Here is a 27,128-nt window from a genome sequence, read left to right on the forward strand (position 1 = left end):
TAGAATCTGTTGGAAAGGAGGAGCAATATATGCTCACTGGTGGCCAAGCATGCTTTTCAGATAGCTGCACTCACTGCCTCTGTTTACGCTGTTTTCCACAGGTATATCCTTAATAGAGGTGAATGTGATAAAAGACAAACATCACTTTTTCATCCACGTCACTGACCCAAAGAAAGATTTGGAGGATAAACAAAAACCTGAGACGAAAAACGAAGCCGTCTTTGCTCATAAAGAAGGTAAATCAGCTTCAGTATAATATTTGTCAGCTGTGTGAACTTAACAGCTAGGTTCCTGGATATTTGTTTCATGTCTCATTTTTAATTTAAAAGCAAAATATAGTCAATTTCATGTCTCTGTAACACAAACTATAACTTAAATCTAGTGAGTTGTGGTGATTCCGGGTGGGTTAACTGAATTCAGACATATCTAATAAATATTCAATAAAACCGTTTCAAAACATGGTTGTCGGTATGTTTATCTGTGACTGCACTTTTATTACTGCAGAATGCCCAAAACAAAAGAAAAGAGTGAGTAAATTTGGGTCCTTCTCTGCCATGCTTGAAAATGGAATGCATCTCTCCTTCAGCAACTACGGCTCCTCAGGTGGAGGCAGAGGTAAAAAAAGGCAATTGTTCTTCCTAAAATTTGTAACATTTCATGCTGTTTTTTATGGGGAATTTTTTTAAATGTATTTTAAGCTGATACTTGTTCTTCCTCATCTGATCTGACCTTCTTTCACAGCAGAATGTGTAATTATAATTGCACTTCATTGTGGTTCTACCATACAAGGTAGACGGTTTTCAAATATCACTAAAATTAGATTTATTTAAAAAATAAAATATTTGATTACTAGAAACACTGGCTGCTGTGGAATTTGTAACTATTCTCTCTTCTCTGGACATTACACCAGATAAATCTTTTTAGTCTTGAATAGAGAAGACTATTGGGGAACACAATTTTCAAAATCCCCAAAGGAATAAGAATTAAGGTTGATAAAGTCAGGGCCGCGTGGTGGAACAGTGGTCAGCATTACTGCCTCGCAGCACTGGGGTTCTGGGTTCACTTCCGGACCCGGGGGCGAGTATCTGTGTGGAGTTTGTATGTTCTCAACCATGACGGCGTGGGGTTCCTCCGGGCACACCGGTATCCACCCCAGTCCAAGCACATACCGTCCGTTTACGGGCTTCTGGGAGAATTGGCCCTGGTGTGAGTGAGTGTGTGGGTGTGTGTCCGTCCTGAGATGGACTGGCGTCTTGCCCGGGGTGTCCAGGGTGTACCCCAGCTTGCGCCCGTTGCTTGCCGGGATAGACTCCGGCTCCCCTGCGACCCCGGACTAAATGAAGGGGCTTAGAAAACCGATGGATTGATGGACTCCTGCAGGATCAGCAGGGCAGCACAAGCCAAGAGCCCCCCAGCGAGTGGGAAACTGGGGAAAGGGCATTTAAAACGGAGAAGAAGAGACACTTCTTTGCGCTAAGCGTGGTGACAAGCTGCTCAGCAGTGCTGCCACATGGTGCAACTCCTGGCTTCCTTCATGCAACTACTTTCAAAGGCCTTCAGCTCAATTTAGCTACTCGCACCCCAGCGAGCCTCCTCGTTGTCGTAACCTTTCTGTTCTCCTTGTGTTGCTGCTCTGTGCCGTAGATGACAAAGACCCCCAGCTGGAATCGGTGCTGGACATCCCTTCCGTCTCCACACCCTCCCCTGTCCCCTCCACCTCCGTGTCTCCCTCCACCCCGGGGAAAAGAGCCAAGTCCCCCCGGGCCAAGTCTGGGCGCTCGCCCAAAGGCTCTCGGGCCAGAGGGGGCGCTACGCCACCCCTTCCCGTCGAGGACCGCCCGCGGCAGGAGGACACGGCGGACGGGCTGAAACTCGGGGTAGGCAGTCTGAGCTTCCGCCCCGAGGCCATCGCCCGCCGTGATGTCCTGATGTTCGAACCTCAGCTACTCAATTTGCTGGAGTTTTTTTTAAATTTGAATTCTTGCATTAAAACGCGTGGCCAGCGGAGCCTTGTGCAAACCGTACAGATGAGAAATGTGTCCAGCAGTAGAAATGCTGAATGGCACCGATGTACCACTTAGGCATTTGAAAGTGAAGATTATAGAACGTTTTGAGTGCACAGGAATTATTAGTTATAATGTAGTATATACAGTATGTACAAATATCCAGGAGCAGTATTCAGTATTACACTGGTAGCTACCAATGTGAGTTTCTTCACTCTAATTTCCATTAATTTAATTTTCCATTTTTGCAGTGAAATGTTAAATTTTTTTAAAATAGTTCAAACTGAATGAATTAGCCATGGAAGTGGACATACAGTACGGTATTTTAGGTTGGTGGGGACATACTAAAATTCACCACTTTTTGAATGTGTTTCTTAGGTCGATGTTGAGCCCCCTGCCACAGAGTCTCTCAGCGGAGAATCTGCAGACCTCCCTCCGTTCCAGCCTCTGAGTGTTTCTGCACCGAATGGGCTGGTAGTGAAGTTCTTTAGTGAAATGTCAGCAGGTACTGTAAATGTGGCAGCACTGTTGTACTGCAGTGAGCACTGGAGTGAAAATCACTAGCTAACCATTGAAGATTTTTCTTACATTGGAAATTATATTGAAGAGAATAGTTTTTCAGAGAATTCACATCCATCATTTTTTTAGTCGAATATATGTACCGGGTCGTAGTGAGCCGGACTGTGACCCGGCACACAATGAGCTCAAGGCATGATACACACCTAACCAGGACGCCAGTCAATCACAGGACACACGCGCAACTTCATTAATAAAATCTGTTCTATCAAAACTGTTCCTAAGCTGAAAATGTGTATATCAAATATTAAATTACAATTGCATGTAAAAATCTCTGCCTAATTCCTGAGTCCCACAAAAATGTATCCCAATATTCTTTCCACAAATTTTAGAATTGTGTAGTAATTTAAATAAGAGCAATAATATTCATCATTATAGAATCATATAGCGTTTACATTGTACAGTACAGTAGTTACTGTAATGTGTAATATAAACATCAGAAAACACTCGAGAAGAAAAGGAAACAAGTTAACATGGTGGAATGTCAGGTGGAATGAGTCATGGAAGGAGGTCGCTGGCTGTTTTCAATTCCTTTAATCACTTCCAAATTAATGAGCACTGTTATTGTTTTCCTTCTTCTCTTTGCTTTTCTCACATTGCTTAAAAGTTCACGAAGCCACAGACCCTGTCACTGGAGCAGGTCTCCTTAGTGCCCGAACTACCTGAACCTGGTCTGTTTGGCTGAGCTGTGAATGAGGAAATCTCTCCTGGTGCTGATGCTTCTGCAGTCAACGCCTTTCTGTTTCGCCTTTTCTTTTTTATTCTCTGTACACCTCTGTGGTTCCTGCATTGAGGTCCAATAGTCCTCTGTACCATCTTGAGGAAGACTGGCTCAAAGACCTCGCTAACCATGATCCAGGCACTGTTAAACACTAGTAAACCTGGTGAACACTTGACCTCCTGGATTGTTGGCCATTGTCAATGGTCAAGTAAGATGATAAGATAAAGAAGCTGACAGCCAAGCAAATACTGTATATAAAGCCCATCCTCCTACCCTAAAGAATGGGGTACTGCGAGGTGAACCACTGTGGTACACATTTCTATTGTCTTATGGTTCTGAGTGATCAATGAACACTAAATTTTGAAATTTCACAGTTTGTTCTATTCCTGTCACTCACTCACGGATGACATATAACATTGAAGAGCACTATGAGCTTGTATGTGTGTATGTGTACTTTTTTTTCTGACACTATCGTTTTAATTTGCTGTAGGTTTAAGAGCAGATTCCCTGCAGGAGTCGCACAAAATCCTAGTGAGACAGAGTTTCCCAATCCCCCACAGTCATCTCTATCGTGACCAAATGAGCGAACTCTCGCTGATCCGAGAAGTGTCAAGAGTCATAACCAGCCAAGGAGCTGTGATCAAGTACATGCGGAACGGTTCTGCTGAGGTACAGCACTTACTTACTACATTATATTAATTTCCCATTCCAGTAGCTCCCGTTTGATGGTGCATGGACAAGATCAGCAATCTCTGTCAACTCTGTGGTTTTGTTCCTTCTCAGGTTCTTTTTGCTGACGGTACTGTGAGCAAAAGCTCCAATTCAGGGCCGATTTATAAACCTCCTCCTGACTCTCCTCCACCCCGTGTTCCCGAAGAAGAAACTCCTGTTAAAAAGGAGTCAAAAGAACAGAAGCCAGAGGTGAAAGAAGTCGCAGATAAGAAAGGTAAGTCAAGGCAAAGAAATTCACAGCAAATCGTGGACAGTCCCTTGTGTATTTCAGTGGATTCATAATGGAATAATATTAATCTGATTGAGATTATGAATGAATATATTGACCATGAACTATTAGAACCAGTTATCTCAAATTTTTATATTCTAGAACGGATTATAGATGTTTTAACTACACGTCGCAACTCCCTTTCGTTTATTCTTTACTCATCAACGTTGGAGAACAGAGCCGGTTTAAAAAAAAGTCGTAAAATTTTAAAATCGTCATCCTGTAGGAAAGCACACCCAGAAGACAAGTACCGCTGCACTTAAGACAGAACTGAACGAGGCCAGTGTTTTGGATCAAAAGGCTGAAGTGGGCTGCAGTGTTGAATCCCCAGAGGAGACTTGGGTGACCACAACACCATCTGGCCTCAGGGTGGCAACCGAAGGAAATCGGAGTATTGAAATGAAGCACGCTCTGGCTTACAAAGCCACAGACCCAGTCACTGGGGCAGTAAGTACATGATCTGCAAACTCTGTATTGGTGTTATTGATGAAATTAAAAACCTGATGAAGTGAAGCGCTAATGTTACAAAACATTATAACAAGAACCGTGGTTATCTGCCAGAGAAAACTGGTCTAGTTCCATGGAGATGTTGCGTAATATACCATTTTATATCCTATCCACTATTCAGTTCTGGCATTTGTGTACATCGAACCAGAACTTTCTGTAGAAATCCAAGGCCCTTTTACACTGTGACTATAAATAATTTGAACTCTACTCTACTTTTCAAATGATTGGCTAAATAAAAGGGCATGTAGGACAGTCATTTTAGCAAAGCACCTGAAACCTGATTGTATACACAAGTGACTTTATTGTCATGACAAGCTGGTCTTTTGCAGGTTATGATAACCCGAGATGATAAAGTAGTCACTGTGTTGGAAAGGGATGGAACTGTCATTGTGGAGCATGCTGATGGGACCAGGATCACCACTCTGGACCAAGATGTTGAAATTCCAGTGACTGACGACCACCAAGAGACAGGCAAGACAAATAATACCACATGGAATGCAATACAGCTGAAGTTAATTCAGTTTAATTCGATTTTTATATTTGGGCAACAGATTCCTGAGTTCATGAGTTTTTAGAAAGTTTCCATTCGTATTATCTCATTTTGTCTTGATGCCATCAATCCTTCCATCACGCTTTGACCAGAGTGTTCAACAAGGCATGGAGACTTTTATTTAGCACGCTAGAGTTATATTTGGGCAAGATGGTATCTTAGACAAATCAAAAAAACTCTGAATTGTTTAAAGCCATTTTAAAGAGTGTTATTTATTTTCCAAACTGACCCTACCCCACTTCTTCATCCCAGGTGAAGATGTACCAACCATCTCTAAAAAAGCAAAACATATTTGGATAGAGTGTCTGGGATTTGCCACTGTGATACTGAACTGTGACGACTGCACAAGCACAGCTGTTTTTGGAGATGGAACTAAAATAACAGCTCACCCTCAAGGATCTTACAAGGTGAAACTTTACAAGTACTAAATGCCCGGTTAATACAGTATATTGATGTAGGGTGGAAGAATGTAGGGACTAATTCGAATGGATGCCTTTTCAGATTAAATTGCAACCAAGTAATAGAAACAGGACATTTTTCCTTTTTATTAAACATTTTATTTATTATGAGCGTGTACTGTATATGCAGCATGTGTTTCAGTCTCTCACATTAAAAGATTTGCATTCGATTTTTGCTGACGATTTCTGAAACTAAAACTTTGGTCCTGAATTAAAATTGAGATTTTCTGTTTCAGTTAAACAAAAATTAGGTAGTTGTCCCTAGTTTAATTTCTAGTTAGCTTTCTACTATATACAGTAGGCTACCGTAGTACAGTATACTGGATTCATGCCTGATTACTTATTAGAAAGCCATTTTTTTAAACAGTACATACTGTAAAAGAATATTGTTTAATTGTAATTCTAAACATTTATACTCTCCACAAACAAAAAATGTTGCTATGCCAAGGTTAAAGGTTGAGCACATTCAGGCACCATGTACGTCTTCTAAATCCATTCGCTAGATGGATTATTAATATTCCTGAACATGAATATACAGTATGTGAGGTTTAACTGAAGTTGGATTAGCTGGATCATTTACATTTTTTCCATCTTGCTGCAAGTAAAATGTGATTTTTCATTTTCAATGAGATCTTGAAAGCAGAATTTGCGCAAGTGCAGTTACTGTATCTGAAGTAATAGTTTTAAATGGTGTCAAAACTGAAATAAGAACAAATATATTCTACATCATCCTCTCTGTTGTCAGTGTTCTCCCCTTAAAATAAATAATTGCCTTGAGGTTTTTAATATGAACTTTTATTCACTTAGGGTTAGGGTTGTTTGTTTGCCTACATCTGCTATATACAGTAGGATCTCCTGCAGGAAAAATGAAAGATACTGTACTTATGTATTTGATAGTGAAACACATGGTTCTCTCTTCAGGTCTTACCATCAAGCACAGGGTGTCTCAGCATTTACCCAGATGGCCAGGCAGTGTACAGCTCCAAACCAGATTGTGATGTAACACTGGCCCCTATTGGTACCAACTTGGAACTGCAATCTGGAAGCTACATCATGCGACACACCACAGATGTTATCTGTGAGGTTATGGATCCAGAGGGAAACCTCTTTCAGGTACATAGTAAAAATCATTTTCTGTTTAATATTCATTTAATTTCTAATTCAGTCGTCAGACTTGCTTGCAGAATGCCAGTAGCCATATCACCCAGCAACTCACAACTGGCAACCCACTGAAGCTCAGCAGGTGTGAGCCTGGTCAGTACCTGGAGGGGAGACCTCCTGGGAAAAAAGTTTGCTGCTGGAAGAGGTGTTAGTGGGGCCAGTAGGGGGCGCTCACCCTGTGGTCTGTGTGGGTCCTAATGCCCCAGTATAGTGACTTGGACGGTGTACTGTAAAAAGGAAGGCTTTCAGGTGAGATGTAAAACTGAGGTCCTGACTCTCTGTGGTCATTAAAAATCCCAGGGCTTTTCTCGAAAAAATTAGGGGTGTTACCCCAGTGTCCTGGCCACATTTCTCAATGGCTTAACCAGTTGTGGCCTCCTAATAATCCCCATCACTCTGCTCTCCTCCCCACTGAGAGCTGGTGTGTGGGGAGTGGACTGGCGCATCATCCAGGTGGGGCAGCAAACTGGTGGTGGTGGAGGGGATCCCCATTACCTGTAAAGCACTTTGATTGGAGCGTCTATAATGGTCTATAATGTATAAGTGTAAGGAATTATTATTAATACAGGATATTTGATCATGCAAATGCAGCAGGTACTTAGGAGACCTTGTGAACCTTTCTTACACTGAGCTGTTTCCAGTCCAGTGTGACGACTTACAAGGCGCACAGTGCATTTTCTGTTCCGTCACTCACATAAGGCAAGGAAACAATGTTGCTCACGATCTGTATGTTTGTACTGTAGGTGATGGTAGATGGACAAACCTCAACTGTCATCTCCAGCACAGAAGATGGCACAGAGGAAGAGGAGGGTCCAGAGTCTTCGGAGCCCAGGCAGGATTGCAAACAACACTCACCAAGGTAAAATGTCACTTTATTGTTACTTACAAGTAATATATTGTCGTGTCATCTTTAATATGTCAGTTGTCAGCCAGACTCATGTTAGGCTTTGTGTATAAAATGTGCACTCCGTTTGTCTGCAGCATATTTTGTTTGTTTTCCTGTCCCCAGCCACACCGAATGATCCTTAAGCCTGTTTGTAGGTTTTTTTTTCCTTCTGCACTTTAATAAGTCGTAGAGCCTTCAATCGTGACAGATTCTTCATTGCTCATGCCGACGGCTCCGGAACAGAGCTGCTGCGCTCCCGAGACGTGGAGGCCGCTCTGTCCGAAGCCTACAGCGACCCTTCTACCGCAGTGCTGAAGGAGCCCCTGTCTGAACTCGCAGGTACAGCACGCGCCTTTTTCACATTAAACATCTCCTCCCCTTCCAAGACAACGTGATGCGTTTAAGACTAAAAAGTTATTTTTTTTTTCTTCCCTGCAGGGGTCCTCGGATTGACGATCCTCCGGCCAGGCCCAGAGGGCGCGTGGTCCCGATGGCTCGTCCGGAGTGAAGGAGACATTGTCCCTCCCAACCTTAAGTCTAGGAAATGGAACGATTTCCCTTCCAGAGAGGTAAAGAACGTAATGAAGTTCAAAGAAAGTAGATACCGTAAGCGATCAAGTATGGAAAAGAAGAAATAAAGCATCTGGATGGTGCATTGCTCAATATACATTTATCTGGTCTCCTGAGACGTTTGCAGAATTCAGGGATTTTAAAAAATTCAGTGTGTGAGGTTTAGTAAGAAAATGTAGGTGAATGCCCAAACGATGTAGTGTTAACCTGAAAACATAAATGCTCCTACAATGGCCAGCGATAGACTAAGAACATGACACCAGGGATTTAAAAAAAGAATCTCCAGCTGTGACTTTGTGGGTGCCAGGGGGCAGGGAGAGGCTCTCTCACACTAGATTCGTCTCAGGCCTAGTTAATGTTAATGTTAATGTTGCTTTATTAGCCCTATACAATTTCTTGCATTAGGAATTCGTCTTTTCGCATACCCCAGCTTTTCTCCATGAGACACAGACACACAGACAGGGGGAGAAGCTTGGGGTCTGAGCACAGGGTCAGCCATTCCGCCAATTCAACAGTGGCACTTAACCTTCAGCTCGGCTGCTTCCAGCTCTGCTCTTCTTCCATACAAGACACCATCAGCCAGGCAGAATAGTGAATAAACAAATTTGCCAATGTCGAAACCCCGCTTCACTTTGTTACGTTATGTAACATTGCCTTTAACTTTTAATTTCTTTAAAATTTACAATCCCATTATTCCGAGATAAAAATGATTGTTTTCAGTCATACACTGTGCCATTTTTAGTTTTCGTCCTCTACAGTATTTTGCATAAGGTAGCGTTTATAAGTTATTTATGAAGTTTTTATGAAGTATTTGTAGGTTATAGCAAAGTGAATGAAATAATTAATATTTTTGTGGGGGAATATCTTGTTTTAGAAGAAGAAGTCTGGACCTCCCTTCGGGACCTCTCTTGGGAAGGGGCTGTACTTGAACGAAATATCAGTGTCTGCTCCTTCTGCGCCTGTATTTAAGTGTCCTGAGGTGCTTGAAATTCGCCACCTTATCCAGTATGAGCCCATGAGCAGCACCCTGAGGAGGAAGATGGAACTGCGATTAAAGGTACTTATTTCAGCCAGTGTGAATGCACAAATAGACCATAAGTCGTCGAGGTCTCTTATCAATTATCAAAAGGTAGCCAGGTCTTTGCTGTTAAAACTCTTACTTTAATCTACCATCTGTGAAGGTAAGTCAGTAAACATTGAATTTTGCCGTCTGTAATACAGCATGTGTGCAATCCTGGGGACAAGAAAAAAAGTATTAAAAATTCTCAAAAGCATAGTCATAGTTACGTTTTCACCATGCTGCCACCAGAAGGCACCCAAAGCTGTCTGCAATACGAAGCCCAAGTAGACGTCAGTAGGCTTTGAAGTAGACCTGGTTGCCTGGTGTCACAGTACAAAACACAGGAGAAGAAACCGGAGAGCGAATGCAATGGAAACACCCATCATCACCAAAAACATTCATGTTGTGTCAAAGTGGAAGGGATGACGACAGTATCCTACTTGCACATTGTCTATTGTTTGTTTGTACATTGTCTTGATGCACTGTTTGCACTTTGTTTTGTTTTTTACACTTGTTTTACAATCGAGAGACTTTCTGTAAGTAAGAATTCCATTGTACCAGTACCGGTTACATATGGCAATAAAGTTCAAGTTCAAGTTCATCCTGGACAACCTGCTCCAGAGCCTGACGGACTGGGGATGTGCTCCCACATGTTTTGCAACGTTACCCACCCATATAACAAACTGGGTCTTGTAGGAGTGCCGGGTTTTCATCTGTCTGGCAGAGTAAAGCATGGCGGTGCAAGCGTGGCTCAGTGGCTCAGGGACTGTGATTCCTTATGAGGGAATCCGTTCCCATGTGTATACATGTGCATAGGGACGGTGCTGAGAAGCACTTCTGGACCACCTCCACAGGTGAGCCAGTGGCCTAGACTCAGGCCAACCTGGAGACAGCCGTCAGTGCCCAAGAGATATGCTTTACAATAAAGTGAGGCACAAACTCTATCTAGCAGATTTTAAAAAAGGAAACTAAAATAGTTCCGCTTATGAAAATATAGCTACCTCCAGTTCTCCGATACCGGGATTGTTTTGGTTCATCAAGGAGAAACTAGATTGTGAGCTGTAGGTAGCTCACTCTGCTAGCCTACTCTTCAGACACTCTAGAAACTCTGAGCACAAACCCTTCCCTGCTGTCTCTTTTAAACCTACCGTACGATAGCTTTTGGCCTTCCCTGGGGCTTCTAGACTGGTCTGCACTCAGTAGATAAAGGACCAGCTGCACAAACACCAATAAAACCAACAACAATGTCCTGGAGCTGGAGGAGCGGGGTTTCCTTTCTGCTGTGCAAGACGTGAATCAATACAAGTGAAGTCATCCCAGTGGACTTCTCCAGAATCAACACTGAAATATGGATCACGGGGAACAAGTGGAAACTATGTGGAAGAGCATGTAAAACTGAAAACAAGGCATTTCAGTTCAGTTCAGTTCATTGTCATATACACAAGCGCAATGAAGTGCTTAATTGCATGTATGCTCCGATACAAAGATACTGAGGAAACACTAAAAACATGGACACAGAACAGCAGCAGCAACAACAAGTTAAACACCATACAGTACAACTTAAAAAAACATCAGTGTGAGCCAGTGGTAGGGGTAGAGATCAGTAATCTGACAGCATTTCTAACTTCAGAGGCCTTTTCTTAATATATTGAAATAAATCATTTTAGTAATATATATTACTTCAATGCAATTATTATAAAAAATACTAATATAAGAATGTTCCTGATACCCTGGTACACAACATGAAATAAATATCTGATTTGAAAGGACTGTTTTAGCTAGTTAAAAGCTATGATTTATTAAACAATGTTGCTGAGAGGACTGTGTTTTTATGAAAGGAGTACATTGATCACATCCTGAGGAAAGAGCACATTGCGGATGAGATGCACGTGAAGGAGCCCAGGACTGAAGAAGAGAAAATGCACGCAGCCGACCTGCTCAAGCTTGTCCTGGTGAGCGCCTGGCGGCTTCTCATCAGCTGAACCGTCTCACACAGAGTCACCGGTGTTTCCTTCTTAAGACTCACACACGTAATGCCAAACACCACACCAGTTTATACATATTTGGTGACCTGCACCAAACATACAATAATTATGGCCTAGCATACTTTTCTGAGCTTTGCCCTGTTTATTCAGTATACTGTACAATGAGTTTTGGAATTAATGGCATTTGTTGTGTTTTTCATACTTCTCAACATACTGTATATACATACAATAAAACAGTTATGTTATACAATATATATATATACTGTAATAGTTACTGTATGTTATACAATATGTATAGTACATGTACGGTATATGTCAGAAGAAGCTTTTTTATTTCTTTTACTTTTGTTCAAATGTGCTTTAATTTCTGGTACAGAAGTAGACAATTTAATTAAACTAAAGCTAAATTATGTACATATAACATATTTTAAGGTGTTAAAACATGACCAAAATATGGCATTGAAGTATTAGCTGCATAGTTCAGAGGGGGTTGCTGAAGGACCCTCTCTTCCTCGTGGCAGTCTTACCCAGATGTGGAAGGAGCCGCGGCAGCTGGAGGGGAGAGAAGGAGCTGTGGTGAGGCGCATGCTGCACCGTGACGCCTAGAAACCCGCTAGCACCAGTGTTACCCAGTGTTACCCAGTGTTACCCAGTGTGACCCAGTGTGACCCAGTGTGACCCAGTGTGCCAGACGCCCGCCGTGCTTTCTGAACACTTCCCCTGTGCTTTGGCTCTTCTCTTTACCACAGGAACAGTTTGCTCTCCCTGTTCTTCCCTGCTCTTTCCAAGGCTGTTGAGCTTCTGTTGTACAATGTGCCGCATGCTACAAACACACATTTCGCTTTTCTTACCTCCCTTCGCTTTCCTTAGTTTCCTAAGTTTACTCTGTATGAAACCAAAATAACAAAAAAAACAAAACAGTAAACCGACAATGGGAGTAAATGCATTATTTTTTTTTTTAATATGAATCAGTACAGAGTGAACTTTTTTACCTGCATCACAAATTCTGACTGTGTTCCTCCAGATATTGCTGCCCTGTACACGCAAGCCATCAGCAGTCCTCCAGAACCCCCTCTCGAACCTGTGCAATCGAAGCGCTCGCAAGAGGACTGGGACAGGGACAGGTAGGGCTTGTAGTCTCGCAACTTTTGCCCATACAGGATTTCATTTCCCTAAAAACCTATACTTATAATCCCCACTTATCATAGCGGGTATCAAAAGATGATATTATCTTGCTGAATTTAACTTTGAAAAAACAGACCTTTGGGATCCAAAGCCATTTTTAAGGTCAGTCCTCTTTGTGAGTGCTCAGTCACTCTGCTGACTCCATAGAAAGAATGGCCATGTTATGATCCATTAATCCAATTATCTGCACATTCACTCTCGTCCTGCATTTCGGTGATAGACCAGGAATGTGACTGGTGCATTCCCCTTGGTACGAGGCGTGTTTTCCTTCTTGAGGGACCTGTGAACCAATCACTTCCCTTCACTAAATCAAACATGTCCTGGACAGAGAAAACTGAACTGCTTCAGACACTCCCAGGGTGGGAGACACTGTTTAAGATGGATGACACTTGACATTCTTCCACTTGGTTTACTGCCTGTGACAACTGTTTTTCACCGACACCTTGTATTTTTTTATTTTTACCCTATCTGTGGAGGTCAGCCAGTCTGCAGTTTTCTCCTTTTTTCTCTCAATCTTTGACACGCAGCAGGCAGGGAGTCAAACGGGTGTCTGTGTGGGCAGGCAGACTAGAGCAGCGCAGGTAATGCAGCGTGGAAGAGGGACATTCAGATGAGATCTGTCAGACCCGAAGTGTAAACATAATACACCGTGTAAAAACGTAAAGCTTAAACGTATTTGTAGACCATGTGGTGGCTTGTATGAACTGAGCTTTTTACCGTGATCAAAATGTGAATCAGAGCCTTCCAAATCTCTCGGCAGACAAAATGGCTGCTTTGGAAGAAATGTTAAAACCAGTTCTTACAGTAACATCACTTCAAAGTTTGGAAACTGAAGCTGCTAATTTCTTGAGAAATCTTAAGCATGAAAATAATAATAGATCTCCTTTATTATGACTTTGTTTTATTTATACTGCTTTTGTGTGTAGTTTAGTACTTCTGTCCCTTCCCTTCTCTCACATACAGTACAGTCTACCCTTTTTCCTCTACGTGACAAAATAATTTCACAACTAATTCTATTTGGAGTGCATTTAGATTATACCATAGTAAGACTTAAATGTACCAGTGCATGCTACCCGTGTTGTAAAAGTGTTTTAAAATCTACAGGGAAGTGTTTAGTATAGTGTGAAACTGAAATGTTGTCCTGACAATGCAGACAGGAGGTGCTAGAAGAGAAGAAATGCCGGGAAGCCCTCAGGAAAAGAATAATACCACCGTATTTTGCGTCTGAATTTGGCAAAGCATTCTTGCTCACTCAGGTAAGATTGCTGTGTGTACTGTAGCTGAACACTAACTGTTTGCTATATATCATCATTGTAAATGGTAACTTGGACTAAAATATATTATAAGGATAACTTTTTGGACTTATTTTTAGCTATCAGTTGTTGTGTGATTTTATATTGACCAGGAGCAAATTGTCCTGCCTGTCTTTCCTTTTTATTTTCCCTGTAAGGTTCCAGATATGGAATCTCTGTCCAGAGAGCTACCACCATTCCCAAAAACGGAAACAACAACAGAATCTGTGAATGAAATGCCAAACGCCGCTGCAGCCGTAAATGGTAATGCTTTGTTTCGTTATTGTTAAAACTGATATGTATTTGCCCTAATCACCCGTTAGATCCCTAACTGAACACGAGAGGTGCGTGTCTGCCCGAGGCGGTGGTTTTTGGTGGAAGAGGCGTTCAGGATGCGGTTTTTGCTTTGTGACTCTTGAAGCGCGCAGACCCGTGATTCCGACAGCAGAAGGCAGCGTGCCGGGGAGAGCCAGACCCGCGGGTCCCACGCCACGGCCCGGCGCCGTCCCCCGTGCTCCGGCCACGTCAGGTACTGAGTGTCAAGCCGCCCCGGGCCTGGAAACTGTTTTTCACTCCAAACGGGTCAGGTAGAGAGTGCGCTGTACAACAGATTGTTAAAAAAAAAAGATCTCGCCAGTCCAGTATGTATTGAACTCCATGCAAATCAGCTTTGGACACAAGTAAAAGCTTTGCAGTTCAAACGTATATTTGCCGTTGTTGCTCCAGACAATCAAAGTCAAAATCACGAGCCGCCTTGAAGTTTTCTTTTTTCCTTTTCAACAAACGGTCAAGTGGAAATCTCATACCAGGTCCCTGGGTGTTCAGTGACAGAACTGGGATCTCAAAGACCTGGGTGCACACACGTGCCCAATTCACATTTTCACAGTTAAGCCTCTGGACTGAAGAAGTCCCATTAGGCATCATGATGATTCACACCAGGGAAAACAGGAATACATTTCAGTCATATATCTTTTAAGTTTCTATAAAGCATGTAAAATACAGTACTGAACATACTTCACATACTGTACAGTACATACTATGTACATTATAAGATGTAGAAATAGAAACAACTAGAAGAACTCTGTAGTCAAAACTCACTATTCCCATGACGTCTTGGTGTTAGTGTAATTTACAGAGCAGTCAGAACAAGAAGAGTCTGAAGTAGAAGCACGAGCAGGACCCAGTTAAAAGCTCAGTTGTTCTCCCAGGACCAGCGCGGCAGGACGTGTCTCCAGCGGGCAGCAGCGGAGCCCGGACCTGCAGGCTGGAGTTAGATGTCGCCGGGAACCCGCGCAGGGAGAGGGTCAAGCTGCCCTCCGCCATCCGCGGCCGCAAGCCCGGCGGCCTGCCGCACCAGAAGGTACTGTACATCCCGGACGGGACGGCCCAGCGCCTCGGAGGGGCACGAGTGTCCGTCCTGGAGAAATACGGCTCCAGACGTTCCTCTGTGTGGAAACTGGCTGATGTGGACCTTTTTTAACTTTCATACTGTGGTAAAATGTCAGATATAGCAATATACGGTATGAATAAACGCAACTAACTTCTCATCTAGTTATAGCTAACTGAACACTACTACAATAGCCATTCTTAACACTTAATGCAGAATTACTTGTCTGTTTTCGTCTCTTACATCTCTGTGCCGAGTGTTTACAGTGGAAGAGATTTAACCGCAGCTCGGGGGTGTGATTCACTCCTGTATCCCGTGCTCTGCCCTAGTTCACTGCCGTCGAGGACCCTGTGAGGAGGAAGGTGAGAACAGTGTCAGTGGCCGGCCCTCAGGCCAGTGGCACACTTCAGTGTGTTCGCCGGGGTTTTGAGCTCTTCCCTGCAGAAGTGGACTTCGGGGTGCTGAGAGAGGGGTGCACCTATTCTGTCTCTGTCGCACTGAGGAATGTTGGAATCGATTCCTGCAGGTGTGTATGCTCCTGGTGTCTGACGGCCGTGTGCACATTGTACACTGGTAATACATGTGGCACTTAGGAGAGGGGGACGTCAGCAGCCCATGAAGCCTATTACATTATTGAGAGAGACTTTATCCCTGAATATTTTGTCTTGTGTAAATGTAGAGTTAAGTAATAGCAGAAAAAAAGTGTTATGCATGATTTCCTTTTACATCTGAGACTTTACTTTGCGCACCGAGTATGGTTTTCAAATGTCGTGCATCCTGACATCTTTGAGATTTTACCCCAGTTCTAGGTAGGCTACACAGAACTATCTAATCTTCTTTCAGCTGAAATACTGAATCAAAGGCAATCATTGCAGAGAAAATGCTTTCATAATATAAATAATCTTATTTTTTTTACTCAGGCATGTTAAATCCAGCTTCAGAAGTGAATATTTCACTTGATGCAGCTTTTTTTAAAACAAAAGTATTTTGTCTCTGCTTCAACAGATTCAGTGTGAAACAGCCACCTCCTGCCACAGGACTGAGAGTTATATATACTCCTGGACCGGTAAGTCTACCTAACAGTTTGATTTTGCATGTTTCGTTGTATAAATCTTATTGTCTTCAAGCAACAGCCTATTTGTTATCAAATGCGCCATCCTTTGGATGAGATGTGAAACTGAGGTCCTGACTCTCTGTGGTCATTAAAAATCCCAGGGCGTTTCTCGAAAAGAGTAGGGGTAGAACCCCGGTGTCCTGACCAAATTTCATCCTGGCCTCCTAATAATCCCCAACTCTGAACTGGGTTCATCACTCTGCTCTCCTCCCCACTGAGAGCTGGTATGTGGGGAGAGGACTGGCGCATCATCCAGGTGGGGCTGCTCACTGGTGGGGGGGGAGGGGATCCCCATTACCTTATTTAATAATAATAATAATAATAATAATAATAATATTGTTGTTGTCCTGTGCAAGTCGGGACATGGGTCCATCGCAGGACACACCCACACGGTTCAGCAGGCAGGCAGACAGTTTAGAGACGACACTTTACCTCTCCAGTATGTCCTTGCGAGGTGGGAGAAGAGCACAGCAACCTGCAGCACCTGCACAACACTCCCACTCCTGCTGTGCTCACCTCACACAAGGGGCTACTTGTGTATTCCTTGTTTTAAAACATACCTTATAGGAGGTTGAAATTGTGTTCCCCAGGTACTGTAAGTACTGTATGTAGTTCCAATGTATTGATAGAATCCCAGCCAGGGAGGTAAGGTATTATTTGTGAATCCAGAGTGGCTGCCAGGACAGTAATATTCTCAAATGTCTGTTTCAGGTGGCTGCTGGTATGAAGACTGACCTGCAGGTTGAGCTGTATGCCGTGGCCTTTGAGCTGGAGGACCTGGAGGGAGCAGGACATATTTCCCACCACATTCAGATCCAAACTGAGACCGAGTTTCTTCATCTGCCTGTTACTGCAAATATCCTTGTGTCTCACCCCTCTTTACGAACGTCATAAAACAAATCTTTTCGAGAAAGGCCACTTAAAATAGCCCACCACTTAACTACTTAACATGCACAGCATAACTAACATGTGAGACAATGCAAAACTCAATATGACCATTGAATTTAATGTACTGTGGCCAAGTGTAAACCATGTAGAAGCATCTATCAAAAGGAAAAAATAGATCCTGTGCAAATATTTTTTTTTACTTTGTCAGCTTCCTTGTTCTAAATTGTGATGGCTTTAACATCACATAGTATTTTTATTCAAGACCTCCTGAAAGATGCATTTTTTGCTTGTTCAGCTTACAAAAGAGCCCCTTGCACTGTCCATAATATTTATACTTTCAGCAGGTAAATCTTCACATTTTGTATACTGTACGTAAACATAAACACATCCATCATGCCCTTGACTAAGATCCTACCAGTTGTGCCTGGAGGAGTGTCTGGGAACGGGGAGAGGGACTGTTCCCCAGGCAGGAGAGGGACAGCAGTGCGACTCGTCTCCACCACCCCCTGTTCCCGGCGCGGAATCGCACGGCCCTTCAGACCGGTTCACGCAGGTCAGCGGAGTTTGTGTGTGGCGTCCGGAGAAAACACGGAATGAAGGAACTAGGTTGTCATTTACTGTTAATGCTTTCATTCATAAAATGAGAAATTAAGGTGGTATTTTTGGGTCGTACCTGCCTGGTGCCCTGCGTTTCTGGGTTGCTGTGATCCTTACAGGAATAAGTGGCTTTCTGAATGGGCGATGGGTGTTGGGTCAGCCTGAATTTCCTGTGTGGAATTATAATAGTAGTCCTGATACTGGATAACATCAGTTACACACCTACTGTATTGGAACATTTTAAATATTGTATTATTGCAAGGTGTTTCTCTATTAAGAGAAAGCGGGGCCTGTTTTCAAAAAGATAAAACCAGAATCAGCCGATGTTCAAGAAAACACTGTCAAATACCAAGAATAATTTGCATAACAACAAGTATTATTAAAGATGGATTCAGAATGCAGCAGATGTTTGCTACAGTGTGTTTAGTGTTACTGATTACATATACAACCTAGTTACACGTAGAGACACGTCGTGAAGTATCTCTGGGTCAGGGGTCTAACTGAAGGGCCCGGTGTCTTCTGGGTTTTGTTCCAAATAGGCCCTCCGGTAACTGAGTTTGAAGGCCTTGCCTTAAAGTGTTTCATGTTTTTGAAAGAAACAACTTTATTTTAAATGAGGCATAAAAATGGTTAAAATTGATTTCAGCCTATTCCGGTAAGCACCAAATGGCTCCATTATCTAGAAGAACACATTTATTTTTGATGAAAATGTATACTGTAATAAAAGGTCCTGGAGATTCTAAATCTGGTTAGACTTCTAAACGGAGCAGTGGCACTGTGGCTCAGGATCTGCGCCTGTGGCTGGAAGGTTGCAGGTTCAAATCCCGCGGCCGGCAGAGGAATCCTATTCTATCCTAATCCTACTCTGTAGGAGCACCCCAGCTGCTCCAGGAGTGCGGTATAAATGGCTGACCCTGCACTCCCTGTCTTCGTGTCTCATGGAGAGCAAGCTGGGGTATGTGAACAGACAAATTCCTAATGCAAGAAACTGTATATGGCCAATAAAGTGGCTTACAATCTTCTCTTGTAAGTCACCTGTTGGCTGCATATGAAACAGCCAAGTATTCTGTTTGATTCAGAGAAATCTGGCCCTTGAGGGCATGATCTTTAACAAGTTAGCTGTTTTATTGTCCGCGATGGACAATACATAATGTAGAGGTTGGTCATTTCATAGCGACCTACAAAACCTGCTGCACTGGGGCTCTCCAGAGCCAGTCTGCGCTAAACACAATGCTGTAACTACAGAAGGAGGGACGCATTTTAGATGTTATTGCTGTAACTTTAATAAAACAATGTATTTTTTCTCTTCCAGATACAGATCATACATTTTTAACACAAGATACTCTGAAGTCCATGGTACACCACTGAACAGAATTCTCGAAAAAAAACGTCTGGACGGCTGATGTGAAAGATGAGATATGTATACGTTTCGCAATTTTTAAACGTTTTAAGTTGTTATTAATAAGACATAAATAAAAGATAGCAGTTTAATCAAAACGTTGTTTTTATCACTTCTTTTTATATGGATATTGGTTAAATTGTAACATCTTTAGTAAAGAGTCCACATTTCGCCGACAGTGCACATATAGATGAAAATACAGATGCGAGGAATCTTTCTAGCAGGGTTCCGCGACACTTAGTCTAATGAGCTTTTTACGCAATTTTGCAACAACCGAATCCATTATTTTATCATAATTTTATGAAAGTACCACAGTGGAGTGGTTTGGAAGGCTGAGTAACCTGCTTGAACACGGAGTAAAATAAAATCAAGAATGGTCACTCATCTGCACCCCATTATCGTGGTCACTAATCGTATTATCGGCGATAGGTGATCAATAATATCACGTGAGCCTCACATACGAGCTACTGTATTTAAAACGTCATAACTCCTTAGAAAAACGTTCGCTACGAGACACGTACTAGGAAGCCACTGCAAACCACACTCGCCGTTGCTGGCGCACTCAAACTACAGGCACAGCGCGCAGAAGATACACGTGTCGGCATTACCACGCCGGTTCACCGCTGCGGAACTACATTACCCACAAAACCCCTCGCCAGCACGGTTACGCAACACGCCGCGCCAAGCTGGCCCCGCCCCGTGTTTTGATGGCAACATGGCTACGCACGTGGGGGTGAGGAAGTGCTCCCTGCGCAGCCCCGAGTTCCCTCAAACTTTGCACCAGGGGTTCAGAGAGCTGTGGGAGGCGGGCTGCCTCTGCGACATTCGCCTGGTGGCCGAAGATGAGACGTTTCCGGCTCACAGGTCGGTTCTCGCCGCAGCCAGCTGTTACTTCAGGGTGATGTTTACAACAGACATGAAGGAGAGAAACATGGATTCGGTGGAGCTAAAAGGCATTTCTGCGGGGGGTCTGAAATGCGCCTTGGACTTTATCTACACTTCCCAGCTGGTGTCGGACTTGGAGAGCCTGGAGGACGCGCTGATCACCTCCACACACCTGCAGATCCCGCACATGACCGCCTGCTGCGCGGAGCTCCTGCAGAGCTCCCTGGCCGCGGACAATTTCCTCGAAATCCTCTCTCTGTCCAGTAGGTACGACCTGGCCTCTTTAAAGGGGGAGTGTCTCGCCTTCATCTCGCAGAACCTGGACGTGATACTGAAGACAGGCGAGAGCTCTCTGCTGCAGATGGACGCCGATGGCATTTGGGGGCTGTTGCGGAGAGACGACGTCAGCCCCCGGGTCAGCGAGACGGCCCTCCTGGAGCTGGTGCTCAAGTGGGTGGAGTACGACCTGGACCGCCGACAGCCCTACACCGAGCTGCTCCTGCAGGAGGTCCGGCTGGGGTTGATCTTCCCCCCCGGCTGCGGGTTCGAGGGGGACCTGGGAGCCGCCGCCGAGCTGGTGAAGGCTCTTCCGAAGGGTCAGGCGTACCTGGACATGCTGTCCGAGCAGTGCCTGGGGCTGCAGACCGACAGCCCGGTTCGGAACTGGTTCAGGATAAGGTCGACGAGGAAAGCGGTGCTGGCGACGTGCGGGAAGACCACGGGCAGCCGGGAGTGCAGGGAGGTGATGGTAAGACCGTGTCCGGGCTCCGCTGTGGCTGTGTCCAGTGGCTCTTGAGTATTATGCTGGTGGGAGGTAGTTATAAGGACCCTAAAAGCGTCGAGGAACACTAAATAGATATGAGGAATGCCCTCCTGGCGCACAGGGCTTGTTCATCTCTCTCCTGGCTCGTGTTGTGTGGTAGATCCTGGCAGGTGACAGAGGGCAGACCTCGCAGACGTGGAGGACGATTGCTCATGTGGAGGGAATGTACAACCACTGCGCTGTGGTGCTCAATGACTACCTGTATATCATAGGTAAGAAGAACACGGAACAGCCAGGCCTCAATTAAAACTCCCCTCGCCTCTTCTGTAGACCTCGCGTTGGTTAAACCTCTGTACATGCTGAGGAAGACAGGCAGACCCCAGCTGTCACAGATACTACTGTATAATCGGAGGGCATCTATGTGTAGCTCCTAATGCATATGCACAGACCCACACTGCTTGGGCAGACTTGTATTTAAGTTGTTTGTTATTGAACTTTGTTGTTGCTGCTGCTGTTCTGTGTTTGTGTTTGGTGTTTTTCAGTAATGTCTTTGTATTGGAGTACACATGCAGGTAAGCGTTTCATTGCACTTGTGCTTATGACAAATGGAACCGAAAGAGTCTTACTCATAAGCACGACATTTATAGTAACTCGAGATTGATGGGGTTTGTATTTAGTTTATGTAAACCCTTCAAGGATGCAGAGCATAACAGGCAGATGTGCTTTTGCATGCTCCTGGTTGTTCTCCAGAAGTGGCCTTTCTTGTTCCAGGTTGAAACTCTGCTGAGCTGCGCTGTGACTTTTTCCAGCCCCACCTCCCTAAAACCCCACGACTAGCCGGCCACACTTGATCATTTTTTCCCTGATGTGTAGGCATCATGCCAGGTGTAAGTGAACACTCACTGTACGCGTGCGTGTCTGTGCTCTCTCCAGGGGGGCAGAATTCCTGGTTCAACACGAACCACGAGGAAGAGGCCACCGCCTGCGTGCGGCGCTACGATCCGCGCTTCGACAAGTGGACCCGTCTGGCTGACATGCATGTAAATAGTGGAGCGTTCCGTGTTCCGAGTTTAAAACTGTTCTACAGGAATAACAGGATATCTTAACAATTCCAGACATATTTCCTTTTCTGAGTTTTTATTTTCATAAACAAAGTGTGTGCATGTCAGAATGAATTTACCTCCAGAAATAACATTCAATACACTGGAACATTGGCTGCATTTTTAAAGTATTTAAAGCTTTGTTTAAAGCAAAACAAAAATAAGCAATAAATCTACAGTAAAACCATCTTCATATTTAACATTCCTCACATTTCCAACTTTCTGTGTTGCGATGCAGTATAGCATTGCATACTCTGTACTGTAACTTCATACTGCCTTCATACATGTAATAAGCACTGCAAATGTGGGTATGCTGCAAGCTTCAGTCTGTATCGTAAACGTGCAGTATTGCTCAACAGCCGAAACCTTTATTTTATATTACGAAGGAGAGGAGGCCAATCGGTTAATTAGGTAGTTCGAAGCTTATTGATCCAAGACTCTCTTCTAGTAGTTTCTGAAAAGCAGCTGGAGTTTCGGCTTCAATCATGTTGCTGGGCAGTTTGTTCCAGACTCCCACCACCCTTTGGGTAAAGAGATGCTTACGTTTCTTGGTTTTAAATTCAAATGTAGACTCCCTGTAGTTTCCACCAGTGTCCTGGGGTTCGCCGTCCGGCCCGGCCCGCTGCTGTGAGGGACACGCCTGGAGGGTGGGGGGTGGTGTAGCTCCCGCGCCCTGACTGAGCCCAGGCCCCTTGTTCCAGGTGCGACGGCGCCGGTTCCACTGCAGCGCCCTGGGAGACCGGATCTACGCTGTGGGGGGCAGAGGGGAAGGGGGCATACTGTCCTCTTCAGAGTGCTACAGTCCAGCTGAGGACAAGTGGACACACATCCGGGCCCTGCCCTGCCCACTGTCCAGCCACGCCGGCGCTGCCTACAGCAACAGGCTCTACGTCTGCGGTAGGACAGCCCAGATCTCGCGCATGAAGCTCATGGCAGCGTGGGCGTAGAAATTACACTCCAGGCCCCTGAAGCGTTCAAACTGACTGTTCTCGTCTGCTTAGCCCAGTTCATGTCGGAAACAATTAGCAGCATGGTTTACCTCAGAAGTGATCATCTACAGATTTAATCCGCACACAGAGTCTTGTGTTAGAGCAAATACAGCCACTCGGTATTTATCATGTTTCTCAACCTGATACAGTATAACCACGGTTTCTGAGTTCCTACAGAGCCGTTTGATATTAAACGGTTCGAAAGAAACTGGTTCTTTGCAATTCAGAATTACGAGAACAAATGACGTTACGTCCGTGAAAATGGCTTTCACAATCCGATTTCATGTTCTGTTTTTGGTACATTTGAAATAAATGGTGTCTGTTTGTCAAAATAATCACCAAAAGTACTACTCCACATCACAGACCACCCTGCATTTTGTAGACATTTCTAGCGACATATCAGTGTTTCCTCCTGTCTCCTGGTTTGGACAGGGGGCTCTTCAGGGGAAATCTTCTCGAACGCGATGTACCAGTACAGCCCGGAGCTGGACGAGTGGACACCCCTGCCACCCCTGCGCTATGCCAGAGGGTTCCACAGCATGAGCCCTGCGGGGGACAAGATCTATGTCATGGGTGAGTGTGGGGTACAGAGAGCGTCTTGCTCGAGGGACCGAGGGGGACGTGCTGCACACTCATGGGTTTGCAGACAGGTGTGTCTGTTTAACGAGGTGTGCTTTTTAAACTGTATTGAAACATCTCGCACAGAATTGCATACAATGAAATACGGGATCATTGGCTCTGTTTCACCACTGTGAGGGCAGTAGAACTGTCTAAAGGGATGTCTTATTCCGCTATTAGCAGTCATGGACAGCCGTTTCTTCCTTACTGGGGCCCCTAAACACCTACCTGTGACCAGCGAAAGGGATGTGTATTTATAAATGTCGTATGAATAATATATAGATGTACCTTGCAAGCCACACCTTTCGGGGATATTCTGTGTTGTAAGAGCATGAAGTCACTATGAATTAATTTAAATAATTGTGAATTATTTGTAGTTAAATAGCTGTCCGTGGCTCCTACTAGAATTCTCTTCATACAGTTGCACCTCACCCTTCATTATGAAACCGCAAGAGCTGGGATTTGTTCCCATACTGTAATTCATAGTGGTTGCAGCCTCTTAAAATGCAGCATATCCCCAGAAAGTGTTACTTTTGAGATGTGTGTCTGCTGTGGCTACCTGAGCATCTCAAGAAAAGTCAATGCAGTAAGCTCTGGGGGCTGTAGTTGTTTTAAATTTTAAAATCGTAAAGGTGTGTTTAACAATATGTACACCATGGACGGGACACCAGTCTACCGCAGTGCACACACAGACACACACTCACGCCAGTTTCCCAGAAATCAGTTGCCATACCAGTATGTCTTTGGACTGTGGGCAAAAACTGGAGCACCCAAAGGAAAGCCTTGTGAACATGTATACAAGCTCCAGGCAGACAGCAGCCCTGGGCCTTGAACCCAGGGCCCCAGCGCTGTGAGGCAGCAGGACTGCCCACTGTGCTGTCCTTGTTTAGTCTTATACTGCTTCGGTTGAATTCCTGCAGTAAAACCCCATGTATCCCGCATGTCCTGTGCTTGTGCCAGGTGGTATCCTGATCTCTCGGGCAGCGGGCCAGGCGCGCTCCTACTCGGACGTCCTGGTGACGGAATGCTACTGCCCGGCCTCCCGGCAGTGGACAGAGCTCAGCCCCCTGCCCGTGGGGCACAGCCAGCACGGGGCCGCCGCGCTGGGCTCCTCCATCTACATCATGGGCGGCTTCTCCTGGACGGAGGAGGGCTTCCTCAGCAGCGTCCACGTGTACGACCGCGAGGCGGACGCCTGGCGAGCGGGGCCCCAGCTGCCCCGGCCGCTGGTGGGGGTGGCCAGCGGGACGCTGACCCTGCCCCACGCTCTGCGCGGGAAGGGCGACACCACAGAGCCTGAGCCCGAGCCGTCGTAGGGCAGCGAGCGGCGACCAGCCTTCCCCGTGCAGCACTGTCGGTGTACCAGGAGAAAACATCACGACTAATACACATTTCAACAGACCTGAAATGAGTAACAAACGAATAGTATTTCCTCTATGCTTGATGCCAAATTGTTAGTTATGCCTAAAAACATTGTACCCATTATATATTATTACCTTGTTGTACAATTATTACATTATTGTATATTATTGCTGCCTAAGCCCAGGGCTTCTAAATGTTTCCAAAATGATTTGTTTTAGCAGAGGAAAACAAGCAAAGAAGCGTTTATGTTACCGTTTTCAGTGTCACATTAATAAATCAGATGAGCAACTACCAGTGCAATAATTCAGTGTAGCTCTGGGTACAGTAACTGCCTTTGTGAGATCAGAACCTCATTCCTGGCACAGTGTGCGTTTGGCATTATTGATGCACAATTAAATACAGCACGGAGGTTTAGAAACTACATTTTTAAACCCAAATCCAGGCTGTAGTAGTTGTTTATGCTAATAATCGAACATGGTCTGTCAGAAGCATATTTTCAATTAATACTTTCCTCTTTATCATGTATAGAAAAAAAATTAAAATATTAGTATTGTTTACGGTTCAATTCTAAGTGCACTTTGCTCTATTCAGACTGTTTACCTGCAGTACTTTCATGGACTGAAGTATCCATCAGCAGCAGAACAGCTGGCTGGTGCTCAGATACTCCTGCCCCGGAGGGCAGCTCAGGTTGCTGGGTTTCATACCGTCCTGGACTCTTGATGACTTGACCTGAATAAATTCGTTCACTGATTGGACTTCATTAGCACTGTTACAGCAGTGGGCAAACCCCTAACCACTGTTGTTACTTGTTACTGCCTGTGAAACACAGTGGACAGCAGGTCTAGTGCATCAGCCCGCTCCACCAAATAGCTTTTTTTGTCAAGGAACTAGTGGAAAAGGGAACAGTGTGGAAAAATGAGTTTGGACCAATGCAGAGTCAATTCGAATAATACTGGAGCCAAAAGGAAAGCTATGACTTCAGATGGACATCGGAAGAGTCTGTTTAGGACGTACTTAGTACACTTTAGTAAAAAAAAATCTTAATTTTGCAGTTTTTGACGTGCACCCTGTTAATGCTTATCAAATGTTCTCTCAATTGCCATAGCGCCATACGATGGTCCAATATGAGTGTTAATTGCAGCAAAAATATGGGGGAAAAAAAACAACATTCACAGAATTCAGAGCACATTTTTTTACCTTCTACTGTTCACAAAGATGCCTTTTATATTGTGACATTCCAGACTATTTAAATACTTGTTCCTGAGGTACTGCGATGCAGTCATTTCTAAACACAAAGGAGAGCACAGTCTGGCTCGACTTGCACTTAAATGAACTGCTTTCAGGACAGATTAAAAATTAGAAGAAAAAAAGAAATGTCGTTGTTTCAAGCCTGTTAAAGGACAGAAGGGATGATGAGGGACTTGGCTGTTGCTGAATGTACTATTTTCTATCAGGAACGTTGAGCGGTTTTATTAGACTGGAAACAGCAAAAAATGTGGGTATACCTCACTAGTTACCCTTTAAACTTAACCTTATAAACAGGTATAGTGTGAATACCTGCAGAACACTAAAGAAAGACAAGTGACAGGCTCCATGTTTCTCTGTATAGCTGTTAGAAAAAAGTAGTTGCGGAATAATAGTTGCTGCTGCTTGTTTCCTCTTACTTAATCCGCTGTGAGAAGCGTGATCGTGAAGAGTATGCAGTCTGTGCGTTTCTCCCCAGTGTGCACAAGAACAGCTACAACACACATCAGGGGATGCAGGTAGCACCAGATGATCCTGCCAGATAGCCGACATGTGGTTAAATTATAGCAAAAGCTGCTATACCTCATGATACCATAAACAATTGAACATCCTATATTGTGTAAAAAGTGCAACATATGTAATGATTAAAGTTATATACTGTATGCAATGAGGTCACACTGCTGTTGTATTTATTATTGTTTGGCATTTGCACTTTGCACTTTAATAAAATGTCTTGACAGGTACCATTTACATGTTATCAGTTCTTTTCAATTCTTACATGAAAGTGGATACTTATGTTATCTGCAATATCATGAGCCAACCCATCA

The 27,128-nt window shown here is 44.2% G+C and overlaps 3 protein-coding genes across 8 annotated transcripts in view; all 3 read left to right on the forward strand.

Annotated features, from left to right (window-relative positions):
* Positions 1 to 14,710, forward strand: part of spag17 (sperm associated antigen 17) — a 32,392-nt gene extending 17,682 nt beyond the window's left edge. For 2 of the 5 annotated variants that reach the window (XM_069179223.1, XM_069179227.1), the window contains exons 23-43: positions 102 to 236; positions 505 to 615; positions 1,645 to 1,877; positions 2,382 to 2,508; positions 3,791 to 3,969; positions 4,084 to 4,246; positions 4,527 to 4,747; positions 5,137 to 5,278; positions 5,610 to 5,764; positions 6,737 to 6,928; positions 7,720 to 7,835; positions 8,053 to 8,201; positions 8,301 to 8,431; positions 9,307 to 9,489; positions 11,331 to 11,444; positions 11,999 to 12,053; positions 12,502 to 12,601; positions 13,190 to 13,243; positions 13,816 to 13,918; positions 14,113 to 14,218; positions 14,376 to 14,710. In XM_069179223.1, coding sequence (XP_069035324.1) covers positions 102 to 236; positions 505 to 615; positions 1,645 to 1,877; positions 2,382 to 2,508; positions 3,791 to 3,969; positions 4,084 to 4,246; positions 4,527 to 4,747; positions 5,137 to 5,278; positions 5,610 to 5,764; positions 6,737 to 6,928; positions 7,720 to 7,835; positions 8,053 to 8,201; positions 8,301 to 8,431; positions 9,307 to 9,489; positions 11,331 to 11,444; positions 11,999 to 12,053; positions 12,502 to 12,601; positions 13,190 to 13,243; positions 13,816 to 13,918; positions 14,113 to 14,218; positions 14,376 to 14,545 — 2,939 coding nt within the window. In that variant the 3' untranslated portion in view covers positions 14,546 to 14,710. The remainder of the gene's footprint in view (positions 1 to 101; positions 237 to 504; positions 616 to 1,644; positions 1,878 to 2,381; positions 2,509 to 3,790; positions 3,970 to 4,083; positions 4,247 to 4,526; positions 4,748 to 5,136; positions 5,279 to 5,609; positions 5,765 to 6,736; positions 6,929 to 7,719; positions 7,836 to 8,052; positions 8,202 to 8,300; positions 8,432 to 9,306; positions 9,490 to 11,330; positions 11,445 to 11,998; positions 12,054 to 12,501; positions 12,602 to 13,189; positions 13,244 to 13,815; positions 13,919 to 14,112; positions 14,219 to 14,375) is intronic. The other 3 variants (XM_069179224.1, XM_069179226.1, XM_069179228.1) reach the window with 3 other exon arrangements.
* Positions 14,711 to 15,059: 349 nt separating this feature from the next.
* LOC107079530 (sperm-associated antigen 17-like) lies at positions 15,060 to 19,437 on the forward strand. Its single transcript, XM_069179170.1, has 7 exons — positions 15,060 to 15,072; positions 15,169 to 15,314; positions 15,671 to 15,867; positions 16,347 to 16,407; positions 17,167 to 17,311; positions 17,759 to 17,896; positions 19,253 to 19,437. Exons 1-7 carry the CDS (start codon positions 15,060 to 15,062, stop codon positions 19,306 to 19,308), a joined length of 756 nt encoding a protein of 251 aa, XP_069035271.1. The 3' UTR covers positions 19,309 to 19,437.
* Positions 19,438 to 19,978: 541 nt separating this feature from the next.
* Positions 19,979 to 27,044, forward strand: LOC107079525 (kelch-like protein 9). Of its 2 annotated transcripts, XM_015364415.2 has the most exons (7): positions 19,979 to 20,203; positions 20,492 to 20,972; positions 21,148 to 21,259; positions 21,921 to 22,027; positions 22,789 to 22,984; positions 23,509 to 23,649; positions 24,655 to 27,044. In XM_015364415.2, the coding sequence occupies exons 1-7, from the start codon at positions 20,055 to 20,057 to the stop codon at positions 25,008 to 25,010; spliced, it is 1,542 nt and encodes a 513-aa protein (XP_015219901.1). In that variant the 5' UTR covers positions 19,979 to 20,054; the 3' UTR covers positions 25,011 to 27,044. The 2 variants fall into 2 exon arrangements, with proteins under 2 accessions (XP_015219901.1, XP_015219900.2); XM_015364414.2 differs by having other exon boundaries at positions 19,980 to 20,972.
* The last annotated feature ends 84 nt before the right edge of the window (positions 27,045 to 27,128 follow it).

This window comes from Lepisosteus oculatus, chromosome 15, assembly GCF_040954835.1.
Source record: "Lepisosteus oculatus isolate fLepOcu1 chromosome 15, fLepOcu1.hap2, whole genome shotgun sequence".
NCBI classification, from domain to species: domain Eukaryota; kingdom Metazoa; phylum Chordata; class Actinopteri; order Semionotiformes; family Lepisosteidae; genus Lepisosteus; species Lepisosteus oculatus.

Bases quoted from the DNA above. Each gene is read 5' to 3' on its own strand.
- LOC107079530 (XM_069179170.1), top strand. The intron at 15,868-16,346 runs GTGTGTATGCTC...CTGCTTCAACAG, and splicing joins GTTGGAATCGATTCCTGCAG to ATTCAGTGTGAAACAGCCAC. The intron at 16,408-17,166 runs GTAAGTCTACCT...TGTCTGTTTCAG, and splicing joins TTATATATACTCCTGGACCG to GTGGCTGCTGGTATGAAGAC.
- LOC107079525 (XM_015364414.2), top strand. From the start codon at position 20,055: ATGGCTACGCACGTGGGGGTGAGGAAGTGCTCCCTGCGCAGCCCCGAG. The intron at 20,973-21,147 runs GTAAGACCGTGT...GTTGTGTGGTAG, and splicing joins GGGAGTGCAGGGAGGTGATG to ATCCTGGCAGGTGACAGAGG. The intron at 22,028-22,788 runs GTAAATAGTGGA...CCCTTGTTCCAG, and splicing joins CCCGTCTGGCTGACATGCAT to GTGCGACGGCGCCGGTTCCA.